The 19,590-nt window shown below is 38.8% G+C and overlaps 1 protein-coding gene across 2 annotated transcripts in view; it reads left to right on the top strand.

Annotated features, from left to right (window-relative positions):
- The window catches only part of TBL1XR1 (transducin (beta)-like 1 X-linked receptor 1), a 118,362-nt gene that overhangs the window by 90,665 nt on the left and 8,107 nt on the right, over positions 1–19,590 (top strand). For both annotated transcript variants that reach the window (XM_010572908.1, XM_010572909.1), the window contains 12 exons: positions 5,508–5,610; positions 7,812–7,957; positions 9,418–9,637; positions 11,705–11,837; positions 12,034–12,175; positions 12,479–12,542; positions 12,644–12,741; positions 14,532–14,592; positions 15,817–15,938; positions 16,430–16,504; positions 18,948–19,075; positions 19,268–19,433. In XM_010572908.1, the coding sequence (XP_010571210.1) occupies positions 5,553–5,610; positions 7,812–7,957; positions 9,418–9,637; positions 11,705–11,837; positions 12,034–12,175; positions 12,479–12,542; positions 12,644–12,741; positions 14,532–14,592; positions 15,817–15,938; positions 16,430–16,504; positions 18,948–19,075; positions 19,268–19,433 (1,413 nt within the window). In that variant the 5' untranslated portion in view covers positions 5,508–5,552. The remainder of the gene's footprint in view (positions 1–5,507; positions 5,611–7,811; positions 7,958–9,417; positions 9,638–11,704; positions 11,838–12,033; positions 12,176–12,478; positions 12,543–12,643; positions 12,742–14,531; positions 14,593–15,816; positions 15,939–16,429; positions 16,505–18,947; positions 19,076–19,267; positions 19,434–19,590) is intronic.

Here is a 19,590-nt window from a genome sequence, read left to right as displayed (position 1 = left end):
ATATTACTTTCTTAGGCTGTTGTTTGATGATACAATAAATCTAACTGTAGTAAATCTACTATATGTTATAAAGCTGTGATTAAGAGATACAAAGTACTAATCTGATGTGTAAACTTTCTCTGCCAGTTCAGGTTTGTTTAAAAAAAAAAAACCAACCCCAAACCAAAAAAAACTATTAGGCCAGGAGCCATATCAGGCTGCATCTGTTCTCTAGCATTTGGCATGAACCTGGAAGAAGAGTACAAAGCTAGCATAAACATGCAGAGTAGAATAATAATTTGTCAGAAATACAATCAGATTTGTACTGTTGGGCACCCATTAGCCTGCAGATCCGATGTTCGTGATAGTGGAACTTGATCTCGTTATAACGGATTTTCTTTGTAAATTTTACCCAAAGTATGAAAGTGTGTGAATTGTCCTCAAGGGGTGGGAGAAGCCCGTGTGAGACCTCGCGTGCTGGCGTGTCTGAGTTACGGTAGGCATGTTACAGAAATACAGGCACTTTTTTGCTATGTGGAAGCTAAGTCAGAGTTGGCGTGTTGGCTCTGGGAGAAGAAACCTCGTTTCCTTTGAAAAAAGCAGTTTCCAAATTACTTTTTGTGTGATTTCTGACATGAATTCAGAGTTGGAACGAGTGGGTCGGTGTGTCTAAAGCACAGACATGCGTCTTGTCGGCTCCTGACCTGCGGCACATCTAGTTCTTGAGAAGATCTCGAGGCCGGCATCTGTATGGACAGTCGACTTCTATTTTATGGCTGATACGTTTTACGCCGGATAAATTTTGGGAGTTCGGGGACCGTCTACAGTGAAATTAAAAATTACCTGGGATGTCTTGATACTACGCTGATTCTAACTGAACAGTGGTGTTCTAAACCACAGGCCCATCCTCCGAGAAGGGGATCCTACAGATAATCAGTGGCTCTGGCTCAGTGGGTTTGGAGGATCGAGGGAGAACAGGGTGACAGGTTACCTACGCTGTAATACAGTTTCATTGGCACTACGGCATTGCCGAGAAGAGGCATGCTGAAGTAGACTTTGTTTTGAGCAGTGAATATCAATCCTGGTGTGGTCCCAGGGACTGGAAACCAGTGAGCAATTTGGGCATGGTTCGTAAGCCTTTGTGCACATCCTTTTTTTTACCTGTTGTTTTTTGTTGTTTGGGGCGTGTGTGCATGTGTGTGGGGTTTTTTTTAATTTTATTTTATTTATTTAATCCTAGTTTTACTGGTAAGCAATCTACTTCACACACACTGCAACTGCTCCAAGGTGCAAAACAAAAGTAGAGGCAAGTGGGAGTGATTTCCTTTAAAAGCATACTTGGAGATAAAACAGTAGTGTGGGTGCATCGTACTTTGCCGTATTTCCTGTAAATCCACAGAAAGTTTCAAGGAAGACTTGGAATTTTTATGAGGGCTGGAAGAAAGGGCCTCAAGGATCTTGTTACATTTTCAGAATGGATTTGGGACATACAGGTGCAAATATCTTGAGATATTTTTAATGGGCCCTTTGCAAATTAGGCTAGAAATCTAAGACTGGTAGGAATTATGTGTCACTTCTACTTATTTTTGGCTCATTTTTCTGTGTATTTTTGGTTATTTAATTGCTGTATCTGAAATGAAGAGCGATATTAATATCTATTAAGTGCCCAAAGTGAATAGTCAATTGCATGTGGAAATAGTGGATTTGGGGGAAATAAACCAGCATTAATGAAGTAGATTTTTTAGTGTATGGGGTATGCGTGTACATGCGTGGGGGCATACATGAAGATAAATTACTTTTTTTTTTTTTCTCCCTCCTCTAATTTTCTTCTTTTCAGCCTTTCCTCCTCTATTTGTGTTTCCATTTACGTGACGCCACTTGTAAGAAATCTTCTCCATCACCTCACAAACAAGCCCTGGGGCTGTGTTGTGGCATTAGGGAAAATGGAGTTCACATGGTTCGTAGGTTAGCAGGTTTATTTTCTTTCCCATTACTGCTTTTCTTTGGCAGACATCCTCAGCAACTTGTAACTTCGGCACGAAGTGAGGGAGCGACCGTGCGTGTTGAGCACTGAGAGCAACGTGTGGCCGGTGGCTTCGGGGTCAGTGGGTCCCCTCTCCGTCCGACCTTCTGCTCCTTTTCACCGTCATCCCCTTGCTGCCGCTGTCTCGGGTCATTCCTGCTGGTTCCTTCCTGGGAAGCTATGAGCGAGGAGGAGGGAGGCAGGATGGTCCCCATGGCTGGAGACAGCAGCAGCTTCTCCATCACGTGCAATGGGGATTCACCCAGCTCCGAGCTGTCTCCGACGTCTGCTCCCAAGGCTGGAGGTGGCCACGCGGCAGAGCCCGTTGCTGGGGGACGTTTGGCTTTACCCCTCGTTTCGAGGGTTGGCAGCATAAGCCCGGTATCAATTTCCAAATTTGTCAAAGGGCACTAACTCTCCTATCTGTACTTCTGCTGTATTTTCTCTTTATTGTGATAGTCTGCTTCTGGTATGGGAAGGAAGGTGGTTCGGTGTTGCTCGTTCTTCTCGCAATTCCTCGCTTGCCTTGGCTGCGCGATAGCCGGGGGTGACGGTTGTCTCCGGGGCACTGGCTGAGCAACTGGGCCCGTGATGGGGGGTAAATACAGAAATGAGTTTTCAGAAAATTTAAATAAGCCCCGAAAAAATGGATAAAGCAATATCTTGGTAAAAAACTGGAACCTTTTGCACCCTTTTCAATTTCACGTCCTCATCAGGCAAACCGTGTATTTATGGAACACATTTCTGTGTTTTTCTAGTCATTACTGTACAGAAGCCAGTGTTGCACTGCCACCTCTCGATAGCCGGGCAGGACAGCATGTGGCAGTGCTCCTTGCCTTAGCAAAGCATCTTGTGGAAAACACTTTGAACCAGCCTTGAAAAATGATACGCATTTGACTTGGGCAGGGTGAATAACGCTTTTGACAGACAAGCGAAACATTAGCTTTTTTTCTTGAGCTATCCAGCTACATAACAGGTGAATTTATGTGACATCTCCACAATTCTGCTTTGAGTGGGGAGCCCTCTTTATATTAATAATGCAGGTCTTCCCTATGTAGCAAATAGCACTTTCATCTGATTTCTGCATTTTGATCTATCTTTTCGGATGAGGCAGCAAGATTTTAAAAATCCAGAACAGACCCATGAAACAAATACTACTGTTTGTGTGTGTATGTAATGTAAAAAGGCTTCTTTATTAGTCTTTTTAAATTTAATTACCTTTTTTACTGAAGAATAATGTTGTTCCTCTTGCTACAGAACTCCTCTGTAACAAGGAGTCTTAAATAAAGATGATTTGCACCAACAAAACATAGCTGAATAAAATTAGCGTTTGGTCCTGCATATGATAGAATTGGTTGCTAATGCATGAAATGGCTAAAAATGACATTCATTTCACACACTGCTCAATAAATGAGCCCTTAAAGTATATTGTAATTTGGCAGGTACACCTTGTATGTCAGGCATCACTGGAGGCTGTGGGTGGGTAGGGTAGGGTGAGTATCAATGTACCTTTCTTTACGAGTTGTGTTGCACTGGCTAGCAGTTACTGTACTGGAGCAATTATTTTTTGCTTTAGAAATGAGAAATATTTAAGTAGCTCTGCATTTTTATTTATGTCCTTAAGAAACTAAAACCATCTCCCCGCCTTGGGCAGCACAGTATGCTCGAGCTACTCCATAAGCACGAGATCTGGCTTCCGTGGACGCGTCCAGCATTGTAGACATCCCCCCATTTCCCATGCAGGATAACCCTGGCTCTCCCACTGGGGTCCCACTGGCCCCAGCTGGGTCTGAGCCCTCCTTGCACAGCTCTTGGGCTGTGTCATTTTTCCTGTGCCCTCTCCGAATGGAGCGGGCAGTGCGCGCTGCCCTCCCTCCTACCCCCAGCTGTTAGCTGGGGTGGGTTTGAGGGTGTCCATGTGCTCATCGACTCGCCAGGGTTCGTGCGTGGTTTTGGGCAAACGCACTCCTTTTGATGTCTGAGTTTATCCTGTAGCCTCTCGTCTTCTTGAGGAGTTTAATTGGGTCTTTCCTCTGCAATATTATAGAAGCATAGAATCGTTTAGGTTGGAAAAGACCTTTAAGATCATCGAGTCCAACCATCAACCCAACACCACCATGCCCACTAAGCCATTATGGGACTTGTAGGAAAGTTACATCTTGGAGAGCTCTTCCCACTGTCAAATTTGGTTGCAGTTTGACTGGTAAAATTCAAAAGTTAGATGATAAGGAAGAGAGTGTGGTCATTTTCTCCTGTTTCTTTGAGAAATCTTGCTAGGAAAAGATGCTTGGAATGAATATGTATGGCAGCCTTATAAGGCTGATTGTAACCTTGTAGTTGTTACTTACTGCTGTGTTCACTGCTTTCCCACTTTTTTTTTTTTTTTACCTCAAATCCAGGTCAAACTTTGTCAAATAACAGTAGGAAAGTCACTTACCTTCTCAGACTCCAGTTCTGTAGAAGAAAACGGTGGTGGTGGGCGACTGGGTAAAAACCTTCAAGGTCTGCTGATGAAAAGTGCTGGGTGGATACTAGGAACAGGAGATGGACCTTATTTCATACTATGTTCTGGAAGCTGATGTTTTTACTTTTTTACTAGATGTCATGGAAAGATCAGGATTTTCAAACATTCAGAAGTAATGAGATTGCTCTCAAAAATGAGGCTCAAAGTTAGAAAAAAATACTGTATTCTGTCTCTTCATCTTCGTGTTTTAAAGACTCTTGTTGCTTCGTGTTTTCAAAGTTTTTCATCAAAAGTGTATATATAGTCTGATACATTATTTTTCTTGCTAAATATATACCATTAATAAAGTCAAGGGAAAATTGTGTGTATATATCCATCAATATTTTTAAAGCATTGATTGAAAGCCTAGAGAAATATTACTAAAAATGGTCTGTTTAAAGTTTGTCTCTAATTTCAAGAATTCCTTTTGCAAAGCATAAGTGTGTGGCTGAGATGTTTTCTAATTTTTAGTTGAAATACCTGGGCTTTCCTTGAACAGATACAGTGTTGTAGCCCATATCGCACCTTTTTACTACAGCAGGAGTACCTGAAAATTGAAGTAGATTAGAAAGCAAAAGTGAGAACTTGCCTGGATACCAACATGAAACCAAGTTCTCGGTCTTTGTTAGCCAGGCAGGAAGAAAACCACATTTTGAAAAATGTATTCCATAGCAATAATATTGCTTAGATGAAACTCACTTGATTATTTTTTAAAAACCTGTGAAATGAGGCCTTTTTAGTACTGTTATTAAGCATCATAGCTCCCTAGTCCATACCAATTTGTATCATTTGAGAATCCGGCCCTTCAATATTTAATTTACTGACCTTTATGTTGTGGGGACACAAATGACTTTTTAATGACTGCAGTAGACTTATTTGCATTATAAAATAAAACCATTGTCTATGCTGCCAGGGAGCTAGTTACTTTATAAATATATCATTTGTTGAGAAATACGTATTAGTTACTAAAAATATTTAATTGACCTACTTTTTTATTTTCAGGGTTGTGTCCTTTGTTGTGACCTCATGGTTTAACTGGGAATAAAGATGAGTATAAGCAGTGATGAGGTTAACTTCCTGGTATATAGATACTTGCAAGAGTCAGGTGAGTTTTTACAATTCTGGTTGTTAAACAATGCATAGTTTATTTGGCATTCATCTGCAACTGGCTTTAGCAAACACAGACTCATTTAATCATTTTGCCAGTAGGCATGTGCTTCTGTCTGAACTGTTTCTTGGTGTTTCTTCTCAATAAGAGAATGAGTTCCTGCCAAGTTACTTTCTGTAACTTAATCAGGTTTAGTAATTTGGAGTCTTCAGATGGCAGTCAACCAACTAAGGACTCACTTGATTGCTAGAAACACATTTTCCTGGAGATCACTTATCTAGAGGGTGACGATGACACTTTGCACCATTTTCTTTGGGGTTACTTGAAGAATTAAAAAGAAGGACCACCAAAATACTGTATTTTCCTGTTCTGTCTTGGAGTGATGGTGCTCCCGCAAGCTGGTCTTGCGTGGCCGAATTCTTTGCCTGAATGAGACTGTGGGAGGGCAGATGTTGCTGTATTTCAAAGGAAGAAGTGGCAACTGTGACCATATGACTTGTATCATTTGAATCTGAGTACAGATGAACAGATTTTTTACAGGAATAACTCTTGGGTTCTCAAAAGCTGCCCTCATTGCAGGTCACTTTCTTGGAGGATTTTGTCCTTTGGTGTCAGGCTAGCCAAAGCCTCCTGCTTCTTAGGAATAAGAGCAAAAGGCAGTTGAATATTGTCAAACTTGAAAAGAAACTTCTACCCTGTCATATTTGTGCAAACTGACTGTATCTGTAAAACACGAGCAAGAATGCTTTCATGTGATTTCCAGGTGTTCCCTTGGACAGTTTACTTTTAAAACTTCCCAAACCCAGTCGGATTAGCCGTTTGAGTTTGTGTTCCGTGTTTGAGTTTCTAGATGCAGCCATATGGCTGCAGGGGGTTTTGTGCTGGTGGTTGTTCTTGAAGCTATGTAAGAGACAACATTATCTTTTGCTCACAGCTATGATATTGATTGCTTAAAGCAGCCTACGTTTAGAACGGGTAGATTTGACTGGAAATCGGGGCATGCCCCAGTAAACGAACAAGTGATGATTGTCAGCTGGCAGGAGTGAATATGATCTTAGCAATAAATAAAAGAAGTCTGCATATTAAGGGAAAAATAAACTCCAATCTTAAGGTACCAGTGTAAGGGATCAGCTTTAACGTGTATGTTACCTTGCTGTTTTAACATCTACTGATTCTTAGTTTTGTTTAGTGATTGCTGATGGGTGGCTTCAGGCTTCTTTAGAATGCATTTGACTGATGCAACATCTGCCCACTGTTTATGTCCACTGCTCATGGACTTCTCAAATTGAGGCAAAAAAAGCACCAGAAGCAATGGTGGATGGCAGAGTTTTTCAGTCTCTGCTTGTCAGAAGAAAGCAGAAACTCATTGTTCCGCCTGAATTTACTGAAAACTATTACACGTTCTTATTCCAGTTGTAGATTGCTTTTGTCACAGAAGCCAAACTTACGAAATTGCTTTATCTTCATTTGAAAGTTTGCAGGCAGCTTTTTAGTTACCTGACAGAAAAAAAAAGAAAGTAGTTTAAGAAAAAATTCCGTGACAGTAAAGTTAATTTGCTGAAACAACTATTTTTCTCTAGGTTAAATTCTCCTTTTCAGGGTGATAAAATAAATAGCAAGCACCTACCAGTGCTGCACCATAGCATGCTTGCCACTTCTCAATCAGTGCACAATACTGATGTAGTTCTAAGTGCCAAAACATACACAATTATGACAGCACTGTACCATGAAGTGAATTCTGTTCGACATAAAGATCCATTTCACCTTCATGGGTAACAAATCAGTGAGTAAAAATAACAATTGAGTCTTGGTGTCTTGGAGGTACATATTTTACTAAATACTATGTATAATACAATACATATATATAGTTTGAGAATATATAAATACATGTAAATGCTATTGCAAGTTGTATATTTTATATTTTTATATTTGCTTATGCACAAATGTTTTGCCAATGATACTGTATTTAATAATTGCTGTGTTTATATATAAACTTCGTTTTTTTCTTTTTTTACATTTAAACTAGAAACATATGAGGGAAACAACAGAGGTGTTTTGATGAGGTTTTTTTGTAGTTCATAAGCATGCTATAACTTTGTATAATTTGCTGAGGTTTGTAAACAGAAGGTCCTACAGTGGTACGGGAAGTAGCATTGTCTATCTATAAATCCATTCTGATGTCTTTGCCTTGTCTTTAGGGTTTTCCCATTCAGCATTTACCTTTGGTATAGAGAGCCATATCAGCCAGTCTAATATAAATGGTGCTCTGGTGCCACCAGCTGCTTTGATTTCCATCATCCAGAAAGGTCTGCAGTATGTAGAGGCAGAAGTCAGTATTAATGAGGTAAGGAGGCTTTGCCTGCAGGAGCATTATGTCCTTGCTTACAGTAAGTTTGAATGTTAGTATTTTTTCTTAACTTTCTTGTATCCTATTTATTTACTTTTACTTCAGATTCCTTACTGCTGGTGTTCACCATGACTCCAGTGGTGGAACCAGAATGGAGTGACATAACTGGGTAGGGGTTCTGCCCCGTGCAGCCACACAACACCAGGCATGGTGTTCTGGCTCATTGCTTAAAGGTCCGTTGTCTGTAGAGTTTTTACCCTAATATAATGTTGTAGTAAATCCAGACAAGTGCAATAAGATAATCATTGAGACAAGTAACCTCTTAATCTTTATTCTCATAGACTTGCACTAAGGAGGTGGGCGAGCGCTATGCAGCTCTCATTTGGGTGATGTGTCGTTATAATGAAGTAATGAGAGCCCAAAGGCAAGGTTTCCAAATAGAGAGAGGGTTTCAGTTTGTGGCAGGAAGGATGAAGGTATATGCCAGTTTGCTTTTTGCCTCTGCTGGCTAATTCATCTTGAGCAGGATCTATTGAATTTGATGTTTAAATGGTTATTCCAGCAGTACAGAAAGCTATGTATCTTCCTGCCTGATGCTGGAGACACTCGCCCTCAATTTCCATTCTCACTTATGCCTGGAAGGTTAGCAGCCTTTGTATGTGTCAGTATATTACAGAAGGAAACTATTTTTTTCACTAATTCTGCTCTATTTCCAGTCTCCCTTATTTCTGCTGTTTATGTGTAGTTTTCATAGTCCCAGTGAAGCAAATCCTTTCCCTTAGGAAGCCTCAGAAAAATAAAGCAAGTGATTGGAATAGAAGAAGGAGACTCTATATTTATTGCAAGGAATCCTTCTAGCTCCTAAAAATAGATCCTTACAAAGCCCTAGCATATGTATAAGGGTATTTTTAACTGGGTCTTGTCCATTTCAGGATAAAATTCTTCCTTGTTGTTTGAAAGCATGCCAGTACTGTTTAAAAAAAGGAAGAAAACTAGTCAACTCTCCAGATAATATGTTTATGGAAAGTATTAGTCTAATAAGATAGAATAACTTCACAAGCCAGTGACCCGACTTGCAATGTTTGCAGCTCTTCAAACAAACCATTAGATTTTGTTGCAGCCACTCATGTTTGAAATCATATTCATAGATAGCTTACAGAATTTTTTGCTTTAGCAGACGATTTAGCAAACTCAAAGCATGTAACTTTTGATTCCAGAAGCTCTGCCAGAGGCCTGTGGTGGCTTTTTTTGCATATTTATGGTGGGCACTTAACTTTAGACTAAAATTCCAATCCTTACCACAACAATGATCAGGTATCACTTCTAGCACCATTTGTAAACTGTGTTATTATATTAAATCAAAACTTTTGCTTTAGTTTTCCTTGGAATTTTTGCCCATAATGTTAATTTGTACTTGGTGTTGTCTTTTTTTGTTTTCTCCCTCTGCTGTAATTTAGGATGGTACCTTGTTTGATGGTAGGCCGATAGAGTCTCTCTCACTGATAGATGCAGTAATGCCTGATGTGGTACAGACAAGACAACAGGCCTACAGAGATAAACTTGCACAACAGCAGGCAGCAGCTGCTGCAGCTGCAGCTGCGACTAACCAACAGGGATCAGCAAAAAATGGAGAAAATACTGCAAACGGAGAAGAGAATGGAGCACATACTATAGCAAGTAAGTTGAGACAGAAATGACCTTAACCTACATTAACGTCATTTCCTTGTTGTAGTCCGAGCTGGTAGACAATGAGATAAATGTGTAGAGGTACTAGTAACCCTTCAGCTTGCAGAGGATACCTTCGTCATAGCTGACACTTTAACAGATGGTGTCTCACCTTTGACTGTCTCCAGTTTGCTATTTGGAATTGCAGGAGGAGATGCAAACTTCTGAATTCATTAATTCACAATATTGCATTGACCGCTGTCCCTTCCAGTACTGCTCCTTTCCCATCATCTGAAAGCTCTTGCATAAAGAGGGGAAAAAAAAAATATTAAAAATATCAGAGACAACTGTTTAAATATTGCTTCCCCTTTGCTTTGGCCCCTGTACAAAGAATAACAAGAGGAGTCTGCGAATCCGCAGCTGGTTAAAACTGAGCATTGCTTGTGAAGCTCTGCAAACTACTTTTGACAAGTTCTCGGAGAGCTGGAACCGGCTCTCTGTAGGACAGACTTCCTTGTCAGGCAGAGATCATCATGGTTGCGGAGACAAATCTTGTGTTGTTGGTCTCCTTTATCAGGATCAGTTTTCATGAGTTGCCATTCAGAATTACTCGAGGCAACTGCTTGCAGGTTTGGTTTATTCATTGGTTCCATTTTAGTTGTGATTGGTGAAACAAGTGAGTTTTATTTGTCATCACAGATCAAAGGAACATACCTTACAATCAGCTTTAGTATAGAAACGTTCAGGTCGGGCATTAAAATGTGATTTTGAAAATATTATTGTGGAAGTCTGGATTACACATTTTGGGGGGGGGAGTTACAGCTCTTGCTGTAAAAGCCCATGAAGAAAAGACATTTTTGAAAGAATATTCATATCAAGCCGTGTACAAGTTTTGCATTTTACAGCTGGATTTTACTAGTTTTTTTCATTATCATAGATGTTAAATAAACTGGAAATATAATCTTTGGCTTAAACAAATAAGCTCTCTACTTTGATGCTTTCATTTAAAAATCTCAAAAGAATATTTACTTGCTAACTGTGAAGTGGATAGAGTAAGCATAAACTTCAGATCTCGGCCACTCTTAAATGTGATATACCAGCAACCCCTACTGGCTGGTACACCAAATTATACTGGCATTGATTCTCTTCAGTTGACGCAATGTTTTATGTGGTGTTGTTTCTTAAAAATATGCGTGTTCTAATAGCCTCTTCTGTTTTCTCACACATACAAACAGTGACAGAAACCCTTAATGTTAAATTAAGCAATAGGTTTGAAATGGTTTGTTTTACCACAGTGAATAAATACAGAGCAGGTGAACTGTTCAGGATTTTTTATATTCTGCATTTACACTCAGTGTGAATTTATTTTTAATAATAGAAAATGACTGATGATAGCTGCCAAGAAGACAGTTTTGTTAGCTGAATTACCCCCAGTATGTTTTACAGAACAATATGAATTCAACGTCACTTCCACGCAGAAAGCTATGTATTGCCACAGTTCTACAGTAATTGCTGATGCAGTTTAAAAAGCTCTGTTATCAGTTTACCATATCACCAAATGTTATTATATTAATTAGAGCCATTTTGTAAATGAAGTGTCTGAGATGTGGATTTAAAACCTGTTTGACTGCAATTGGTGAAAAGAGAGATTTTTTGAAAATGGATGTGTCATAAATGTATTTTTAAAGCACAAGATAGACTAGTAACATATTGTACTATGCAGTATTGTGCCTGAAAAACTGTGAGTACTTTTAACATCAGCGTTTATTTTTTAACATAGCAAAAATTAACTTTTGGCCTCAGTTTTGAAGTTTCAAAATTAAATCCATTTGGGTGGTGAGGTTTAGAAGGGCTAAGAGTTTTCTCACATTTTTGAAACTTCCCATCTGTTTATAGTACTTCATAAATTGGAACTGGAAAAATAAAGGAACATTTCAGCTTTGTCAAATTTTGATCCACGTAAATTATGAATTAATTGTTATGCTCATCCCAGAAGAATATGAACCATACAGCAGTTACAATGTATTGTCCCAAAATATTAAAATCCACCTCTCTCTACTGTTGTTTCCCATAATGCAGATAATCACACAGATATGATGGAAGTAGATGGAGATGTTGAAATCCCTCCCAACAAAGCAGTGGTGCTGCGTGGCCATGAATCCGAAGTATTCATTTGTGCCTGGAATCCCGTTAGTGACCTTTTGGCCTCAGGGTATGTGCATTAACCATGTGCGTACGTAATACCGATGCTCGTTGGCATACTCCTGTATGATGGTAACAAGTTAAAATAATACCTGCCCCAACACCCTCTACGTCAAATGGCACAATGTTTGCTGTTTTGAAAGGAATACATTTTAAAATGGAATTAATTGGGAGAAGGGGTTATATTCTCATTAACTGTTTTGTAGATCTGGAGATTCAACAGCACGGATATGGAACCTCAGTGAAAACAGCACGAGTGGCTCTACGCAGCTGGTACTTCGACACTGTATACGAGAAGGAGGGCAGGATGTACCCAGCAACAAAGATGTGACATCGCTGGATTGGAACGTAAGTAGAAATGGCAGTGCTCAAAATACTCCAAGAAAATTGTAGCTATAATTTTGCATAGTCAAATTTTAAGTGACAGCAACTGTGCATGCTCTGCTACAGCTCCTGAAATATTTCTATTTCTGAGTTGCATTGTAATTTCCTGTATTGTACTTTGGGGACTTCTTTTTAAGAAGTTGTAGTCAATGGAATAGATATCATAAATCTTATGCAGATGTATTCTATCTGAAATTTGCTTTGTGCTCTTTAGCTTTTGAGTTATACAGTAAAAGTAAATAAATAAAATAACCTTTTTGCTGGCAGAGTGAAGGTACACTTCTAGCAACTGGGTCTTATGATGGCTTTGCAAGGATATGGACTAAAGATGGTAAGTGAAATACTTTTAATTTCCAGTATATTTTCCTGTATTGTGGCTCACAGCATAGATTTTTATTTTTTTAATGTATTCATATCAATATAAATTTTCAGGTAATCTTGCCAGCACCTTAGGGCAACATAAAGGTCCTATATTTGCGTTAAAATGGAACAAGAAAGGAAACTTCATTTTAAGTGCAGGAGTGGACAAGGTGAGATAATCTTTGGTAAAATTAAAATTCTTTCCTTCACCATTATAATCTAATTGTAAGCGTAATAGCAAAGCTATAGAAAGTAAGTAAATTAAACTAAAGGCATGGGACTTAAATATGTACTTACAAAGAACTTGTTATGCTAGCTATGTTTCCTTGTGTTTTATAGTAGTTTATTGAGATATTTTAATTTATTAGATTTCAGTGTCCCTGGATCTCTTCCCAATTAGGTTAGTGTAAGTTGGAAACTTAAGTGCATTGAATGCAGGAACATTAAACCTTTGTAAAACAGAATCATCTAAAATTTAGTGAAGCACTTTATGCAAAGTCTCAGAAAAAAATCTGGAGGAATAGGTTCAGGCTGATTGGGATATCAGTGAAGCCTGAGAACGATTAAAAAGGTTAGAGCTGGAACATAAGACAAGTCAATATATCTGACTGGGGAGGTGCCAGGAGTGTAATGCCATGAAGCTCATTGTTTGACTGTGTTTTATTTCACATCTCTAAACAAACTTAAAGACTCACGAGGTCTTTAAATTCAAAGCTGTTGTTAGCGTGAGAGATTTTATGAATCGTAGGAAGGGCACATAGTGATGAAGAATAGTCTTAAGACTAATTCAAAGATTAGAATAGACTATTAAAAGATTAAGAAGAGTTGGTTTTCTTCTGTAACCGATTCACGCTGCAGAAGTAAACACAGGCTTTGTCTTAGTGAGACTGGCAAACTGCAAGCTTAGTAAGATCACAGGCCCACAATACTTAAAACTGGCAGTGTCACTGTAAAGTAGATTTTCTCAGGGTTTTTGGGGGGTTTGTTTTTGGTTTTTTTTTTTTTCCCCTGTGCGCATTTAACCTGGTTTGCTTCAGTGCCCAGCTTTATAGATGCTTGTGCTGGCACAAAGGAAGGGAAACTAAATGTCTCAAAGCATGGAAAGGATGGGTTTCTTCTTTTGGCAGCTGTGATGGCTTATGCCATTTTTTAAGTCTTTGTGAAGGTACAGCTTTTAATTTGCAGAAATACACTCTGGAGGAGATAGAAGCCTCATTTCAGTCAATAAAACTCCTTGGACAAAGCAACTGAGATTATGCTTTGAAAAATACTCTGCATTAGCAGAAAGATTGACCCAACCTTATGCTTCTTTTCCGTAAATAATTTCTGTGGTCAGTTCATGCTTCCACTGAATTCAGTGTCAAAATTTTTATTGATCGTTGAAGTAGGTCAGGGATATTGGCATATAATATAGTGATTATAAAATACTAATTTTGTCATGTAAGATTACTTTCATCAGAAGGATATCAGAAGTATTGGCAGAGAACAACTCAGAATAAAATTACACCCTTAAATCAAATCTTTCAGATTCTTAAGCATGAGACTAATTGTTTATATGAAGATCTCCATAGGGACAAATAAGTATTTGAAATTACAATTTGAGTCTACAAGTATTTGAAATTAAAATAGGTGTATGGAGTGGATTACAAGAATATAAATAGGTCTAAGGACATAAATTTATTTATTTTTTGTTTATTAAAAAAAAAAAAAGCCCACAACCCCCTTCTTCCCTTCAGACCCTGAATGTTGTGATTAAACATATTGTGATATATTAAGGTTTTCTACTGTTGTCTCTACATCTACTACTATTTCTTTTAGTACTGGGTAGAACACTAGAAATATATAATCAGGAGCAGGTTTGGGCAATGGGGAGTAGGCTGGGTAGTCTGATACATTTGAATGGTAGTAGTTGTGGGGAAACTAGCAATTTGTTTATTGTTTGTTTATCTGTTTAATACAGACCACAATTATTTGGGATGCCCACACTGGCGAAGCCAAGCAGCAGTTTCCTTTTCATTCTGGTAAGTCTTGATTTTGATGATTCAGGATTGTCATCTGAAAAGATGAAAACAGTGTTATTTATTAAAATAAATAAAAAAATGTGGAGTTTATGGTGCTTATTTACACCATTTTGAAGTCTTTCAGGCAGTCTTTGGATACTGGATCCCATATTTGTAGTCTTAGGAATTTTGAGAATGTAAACAAAGAATTGTTCTGATTTCATAACTTTAACACTCACAATTTTATTGCAGTTCTGTGAAAGTCATAGGAGATAATCCAAATATTACTGACTTTCTGTAGTACAGTGGCAGGCAAATCAAGTGGGTGGGCCACGAAAGATTTGTGTTTATCAGCTAAGGACTGCATTTGTCATCTTCCTGCTACAGTAATCCCAGCTCCGCATCCCATTGTTCTGCGCTGCCTGCTGTGCTGTCCCCAATTTGTTTGGCCACAAACCAGCTGAAAGGCTGTTCACTGGCCAGCTGGGATGAGAGTGCAGCCTCTCAGGAGGTCAGACAAATTGCTTTGTAGGCTGCATGCTATGCAAGCCTGCCAGAATCAGCTGGAAAATAGAATAGAGAGGATGACAAACATGTCATTGAAGGGCCTTTAAGAAATGTGTCTCGTTTCCACTTTTTATTGTGCTCGCACTAAGTTTTCAGTGGCATGACAACAATCAAAAACATCAATTCTTGATTTACTCGAAGCAATTCTGTGTGCTATCTGCCATAAATATCTTGGCTTGTTCAAATGGAATACGTCGCCCATGATTAAGCTTCAAGTTACCACACCTTATAATGCTGGAATTAAGAAAGGAAATAATTCATTACCTTTCACTGGCTCCCATCTATCAGCACAAGCATGAACTGTTAGTGGAGATGAGCGCATGCATGACGATGTGTTAAGTTGTAGGAACCTGTTCCTCATGCTGACTCTTGAGATTTATGTATAGATGACTTAACTACAGCTTGTTGTCCTGCTGCACTGTCTTCTGTATAACTGTTTCACTCCAGAGATGTTCCATGTTTTAATGACTTCTATTAAATTTTGTCTCATTTCTTTGTGCAAGACTGGTTTTGGCTGCATTTCTCACTGTTCGTAGCATTTGCTTATCTTTAGAACTGCTGTAAAATTAATGGTTGCTTCCTGTTGGCATTTGTTCTAACATGGTGCATGCTAAATTTGCAAATCAAACTCCTGCAGAATACATACCATAGTTTTAAATATCTTTCTTTTTCTTTTAGCACCAGCATTAGATGTTGATTGGCAGAGTAACAACACATTTGCCTCTTGCAGTACAGACATGTGTATTCATGTCTGTAAACTAGGACAAGATAGGCCCATCAAAACCTTCCAGGGTCACACAGTAAGTACTGGAAAGTTGGGGGTTGCTATATGATATGTTTATTAATGAGAGATTGGGGACCAGGTATATTTGCCAGTATACAGCACTTGTGTAGTGGTTGGTCTTTGGCAACAGTCAATAGATGCACATATGCAGGTGGTTGTAGTAAGGTCATATGGTAACTGTAATCCCCATCATTATTAGAACAATTCTCACTCCCATGTGCAGCTTTTTTTACCAGTGCCAGGATGGCATAGCAAAAGTGAGCTTTAGAAGAAGAAACATGGTAATTTTAAGACACAGCCTATGTTGTGTATGAGCATGCATGGGAAAATGTGATGAACAGGTAGCAAATGTTGTTGTTATTGATGGCAAAGCTAGGAATGAAAATTAAATGTTAAAATACTGACAATTATACAAATACTCATAACTGCTGTCCAACTTTATCTTTTGTAAGCTGTCATTTGTAATGGAAGTGAAGACTCCAACTTATTCTCACTGTTCAATTTTAGAATGAAGTAAATGCAATCAAATGGGATCCAACTGGTAATCTTCTGGCATCCTGCTCTGATGATATGACTCTAAAGGTAACGGGAGTTCTGGTACTGGCTCTTGTCTTTGTAGGACTCTGGAATGCACACCGTTAGCTCAGGCAATGCAGCAGTATCAGTGTACTTGCTGTGTCGTCTAATATTTGTTCTTTTTTAATATAACAAGATTAGGCAATCCTAGCAAATCCTTGTTAATCAGAGCCAAGCTTTGGTCCAAAGCACTTGTTACAGTCTGCCACCCTGAGACTTGGAGCATGATTTATTAGGTGCTTTTAGCTGTTTACAGAATCAGGTCATTAATCATTAAGCTGTCACACTTGATGGTTGCTTTTGGTTAAAAGGAAGAGTTGGAATGCATGTCATGTAACACATATAAGAATGGGTGACTAGCTCCTTTCCTGATTTTCTTCTGTTTTCCCCTTCTTTCTAGTTAAAATCTTTGGCATATTGTTTCTTAAGAGACTGTGTGTACTCCTTGGTTTTTCCAGTTCATCAGGAGTCATTCTACAGTTTTCAATTGCACCTACACTTTTCCTCCACATAATTCATAGCAACAGGCTTTCTTGTAGAACTGGGGCAAACTTGTGAATGCAGAGGATACTGTAACTTATACATATGACTTGAAGGGGCAATAGAGATCCATACAAAAATACCACCAGGTTAGATGCATGAGAAGAAATGAGGTTGTTCATGTCTGACAGGCCTGTGCTGTTCCCATGGTGCAGGTGCTTTTCTGTTACTCCCATACTGCTTTATATTTAGTGGGTGTTTTACCACTATGTTTGGTAGAGTTTCGGGATATGTTTTGGGTTGGTTTTTTTTATGTTGACAGTGCTGTCCTGTTAGTAGCCCTTGGGACAGTTATTTCCATCTGCCTCACTGTTGTTTAATCAGAGACAGGGAATGGCTGAATGAGTAGCCAGATATCCCCTCCTGTGCTGGCACACAGTCAGGCACTTGCAGTGGAAGTCACCTTATCTGAATATAAACATTTAAGTGTTAAGCCTCCAGTCTAAAGCTGGATGTCTAGACATCTTTAGTCAACAGAGTGTCTAGCACCACTGAAGAGAATTCATCCTTTCCTAAGTTAAGTGTCTAAGTCAAGTGTGATAAGTAAACCCCTGAAAGCATCAGTCGTTCTCCACTGGCAATGGATGGAGTTGAAATAGCCAGCTTAAGCTGGGTATTTAGTACTTAGGCTTCTGAAACTCAGGTGAGATGAGTTCCAATCCAGAGCTCAAGCTCTTGGTGCTGCCTCTGAGTGAGTAGACAGGTGACAACTGGGAACGTGTTTGTGGGCTCAGGCAATTAACTTCTTGGTTGCTGCTTTGAATTCAGCCCAGCCTGGAAAGCATGTTATCACTTTGTTCAGGATAACTGGAAGAGTAATTGCTTGTAGATAAGTCTGCACATCACTAATCACTTGTGGATTGCTTACTTTTCAGTGGCAGGAGGAATGAATGTCAGGTTTTGAACCATATGGAAGATGCCTATTTATTTCTCTCTCTTGTGATGCCAACTTGATATTCTCTAGGGCAGCTAATATGGACTTTTTTCATCTATACTAGTTTTGGGAAGATAAGCTAGATTTTGATCCCATGAATTTAAACGGGAAATACAATTTTAATTCTGCCTGCACATTGAAAATCAATTTCCACTTCAGTGAGGCACCAGTCCTGAAAAGTATCATTCATTTAAACATACATCTCAATTGCATCTTAAATACAGTTGGGCTCTAAACATGCTCCTGTTAGCTTTTTCTAACAAAAGGTGAGCTAAAAGCACTGCTGAAACAGATACCATTAAAAAAAGTGTTCAGATTAGGTACCATATCAAATGTCACATTTAGGAAAAGGTATAAAAGCCTTCCAAAATCCCTTCTGTAGTGGCAATGCAAACTATTCTATTAAGAGTTAGTTTGTTGAAGGCTGTCATGCAGGAGTTGGGAGTCCTAAGGAACTGTGTGAAGTACTGAACAAACACCTGGCAATGCAAATCCTAATAAGCCAGGAAAATGCCATAATGCATTTTGCAGTATGCATCTATGGCTTTGTATGAAAACAGAAAATTGTTCTACTATCCCTTTATTTCACTCAGTCTGTATAGCAAGAAGTTCATATAAAAATAGGACTGTGGTATGTTGTCAACTTGGACATGAACATATACATACTGCTCTTCTCACTTTAGTTCTCATCCCTGCACTTTTCAAGGTGCTTGTAGTCAATACATGCAGATTGGTTTCTATAGACAGTACCTTTATTACTCATTAACCCCATCAGGTACTTGTAACTCAAAGAATGGAGGGTACTGGAATAATACTTGTCATAATTACTCTAGAAACCCAGCAGCCATAGGAAATGTTTTGAGTGGCCTAAAAGGTAGCAGTCAGACTACAAATGATAGAGAAGAAAGATATGAAATATATTTTAGTACAATCTTATGCTAAATGTCTTTGTGTTTTCTTCCGTTTTTATCATAGATCTGGAGTATGAAACAAGACAGTTGTGTCCATGATTTACAAGCACACAACAAAGAAATTTATACTATCAAATGGAGTCCTACAGGGCCAGGAACAAATAATCCAAATGCCAATCTTATGTTAGCAAGGTACTGTTTAATCCTGGTTTTATTGCATTTATTTTAATGCCTGTTAAGCATTATTTTTACTTTACTCTTTGTTCATGTAGGTTCACAGAATGTTTTGAAGCATGTAGCATACTTTATCATATTGTGTTTGTATCAGTAACAAAAATATTTTGAATTGAGATGTAATTAATCTGTGTTTTTTCCCCTTGACAGTGCATCCTTTGATTCTACTGTTAGGTTATGGGATGTAGACAGAGGAATTTGTATTCACACTCTGACAAAACATCAAGAACCTGTGTACAGTGTAGCTTTCAGTCCTGATGGCAGGTACCTGGCCAGTGGCTCCTTTGATAAATGTGTACACATCTGGAATACACAGGTATAGCTCTTCCGTCTGTTTAGAAGTTTGTGGTTTGGTCTTTTCCATCAGCACCCTTCCAGCTTTTGTTGCTCCTTCATGTTTTGGCCACAAAGAGCTTTGCCATTCCTAACATGCTGATTCACTTTGTCTTCGTTCTAAGGTTGCTTCTGTTAGT

The sequence above is a fragment of the Haliaeetus leucocephalus genome, unplaced genomic scaffold (genome assembly GCF_000737465.1).
Source record: "Haliaeetus leucocephalus isolate CR32 unplaced genomic scaffold, Haliaeetus_leucocephalus-4.0 Scaffold362, whole genome shotgun sequence".
In the NCBI taxonomy this organism is placed as follows: Eukaryota; Metazoa; Chordata; class Aves; order Accipitriformes; family Accipitridae; genus Haliaeetus; species Haliaeetus leucocephalus.
This window is presented reverse-complemented; position numbering and strand designations above follow the sequence as displayed.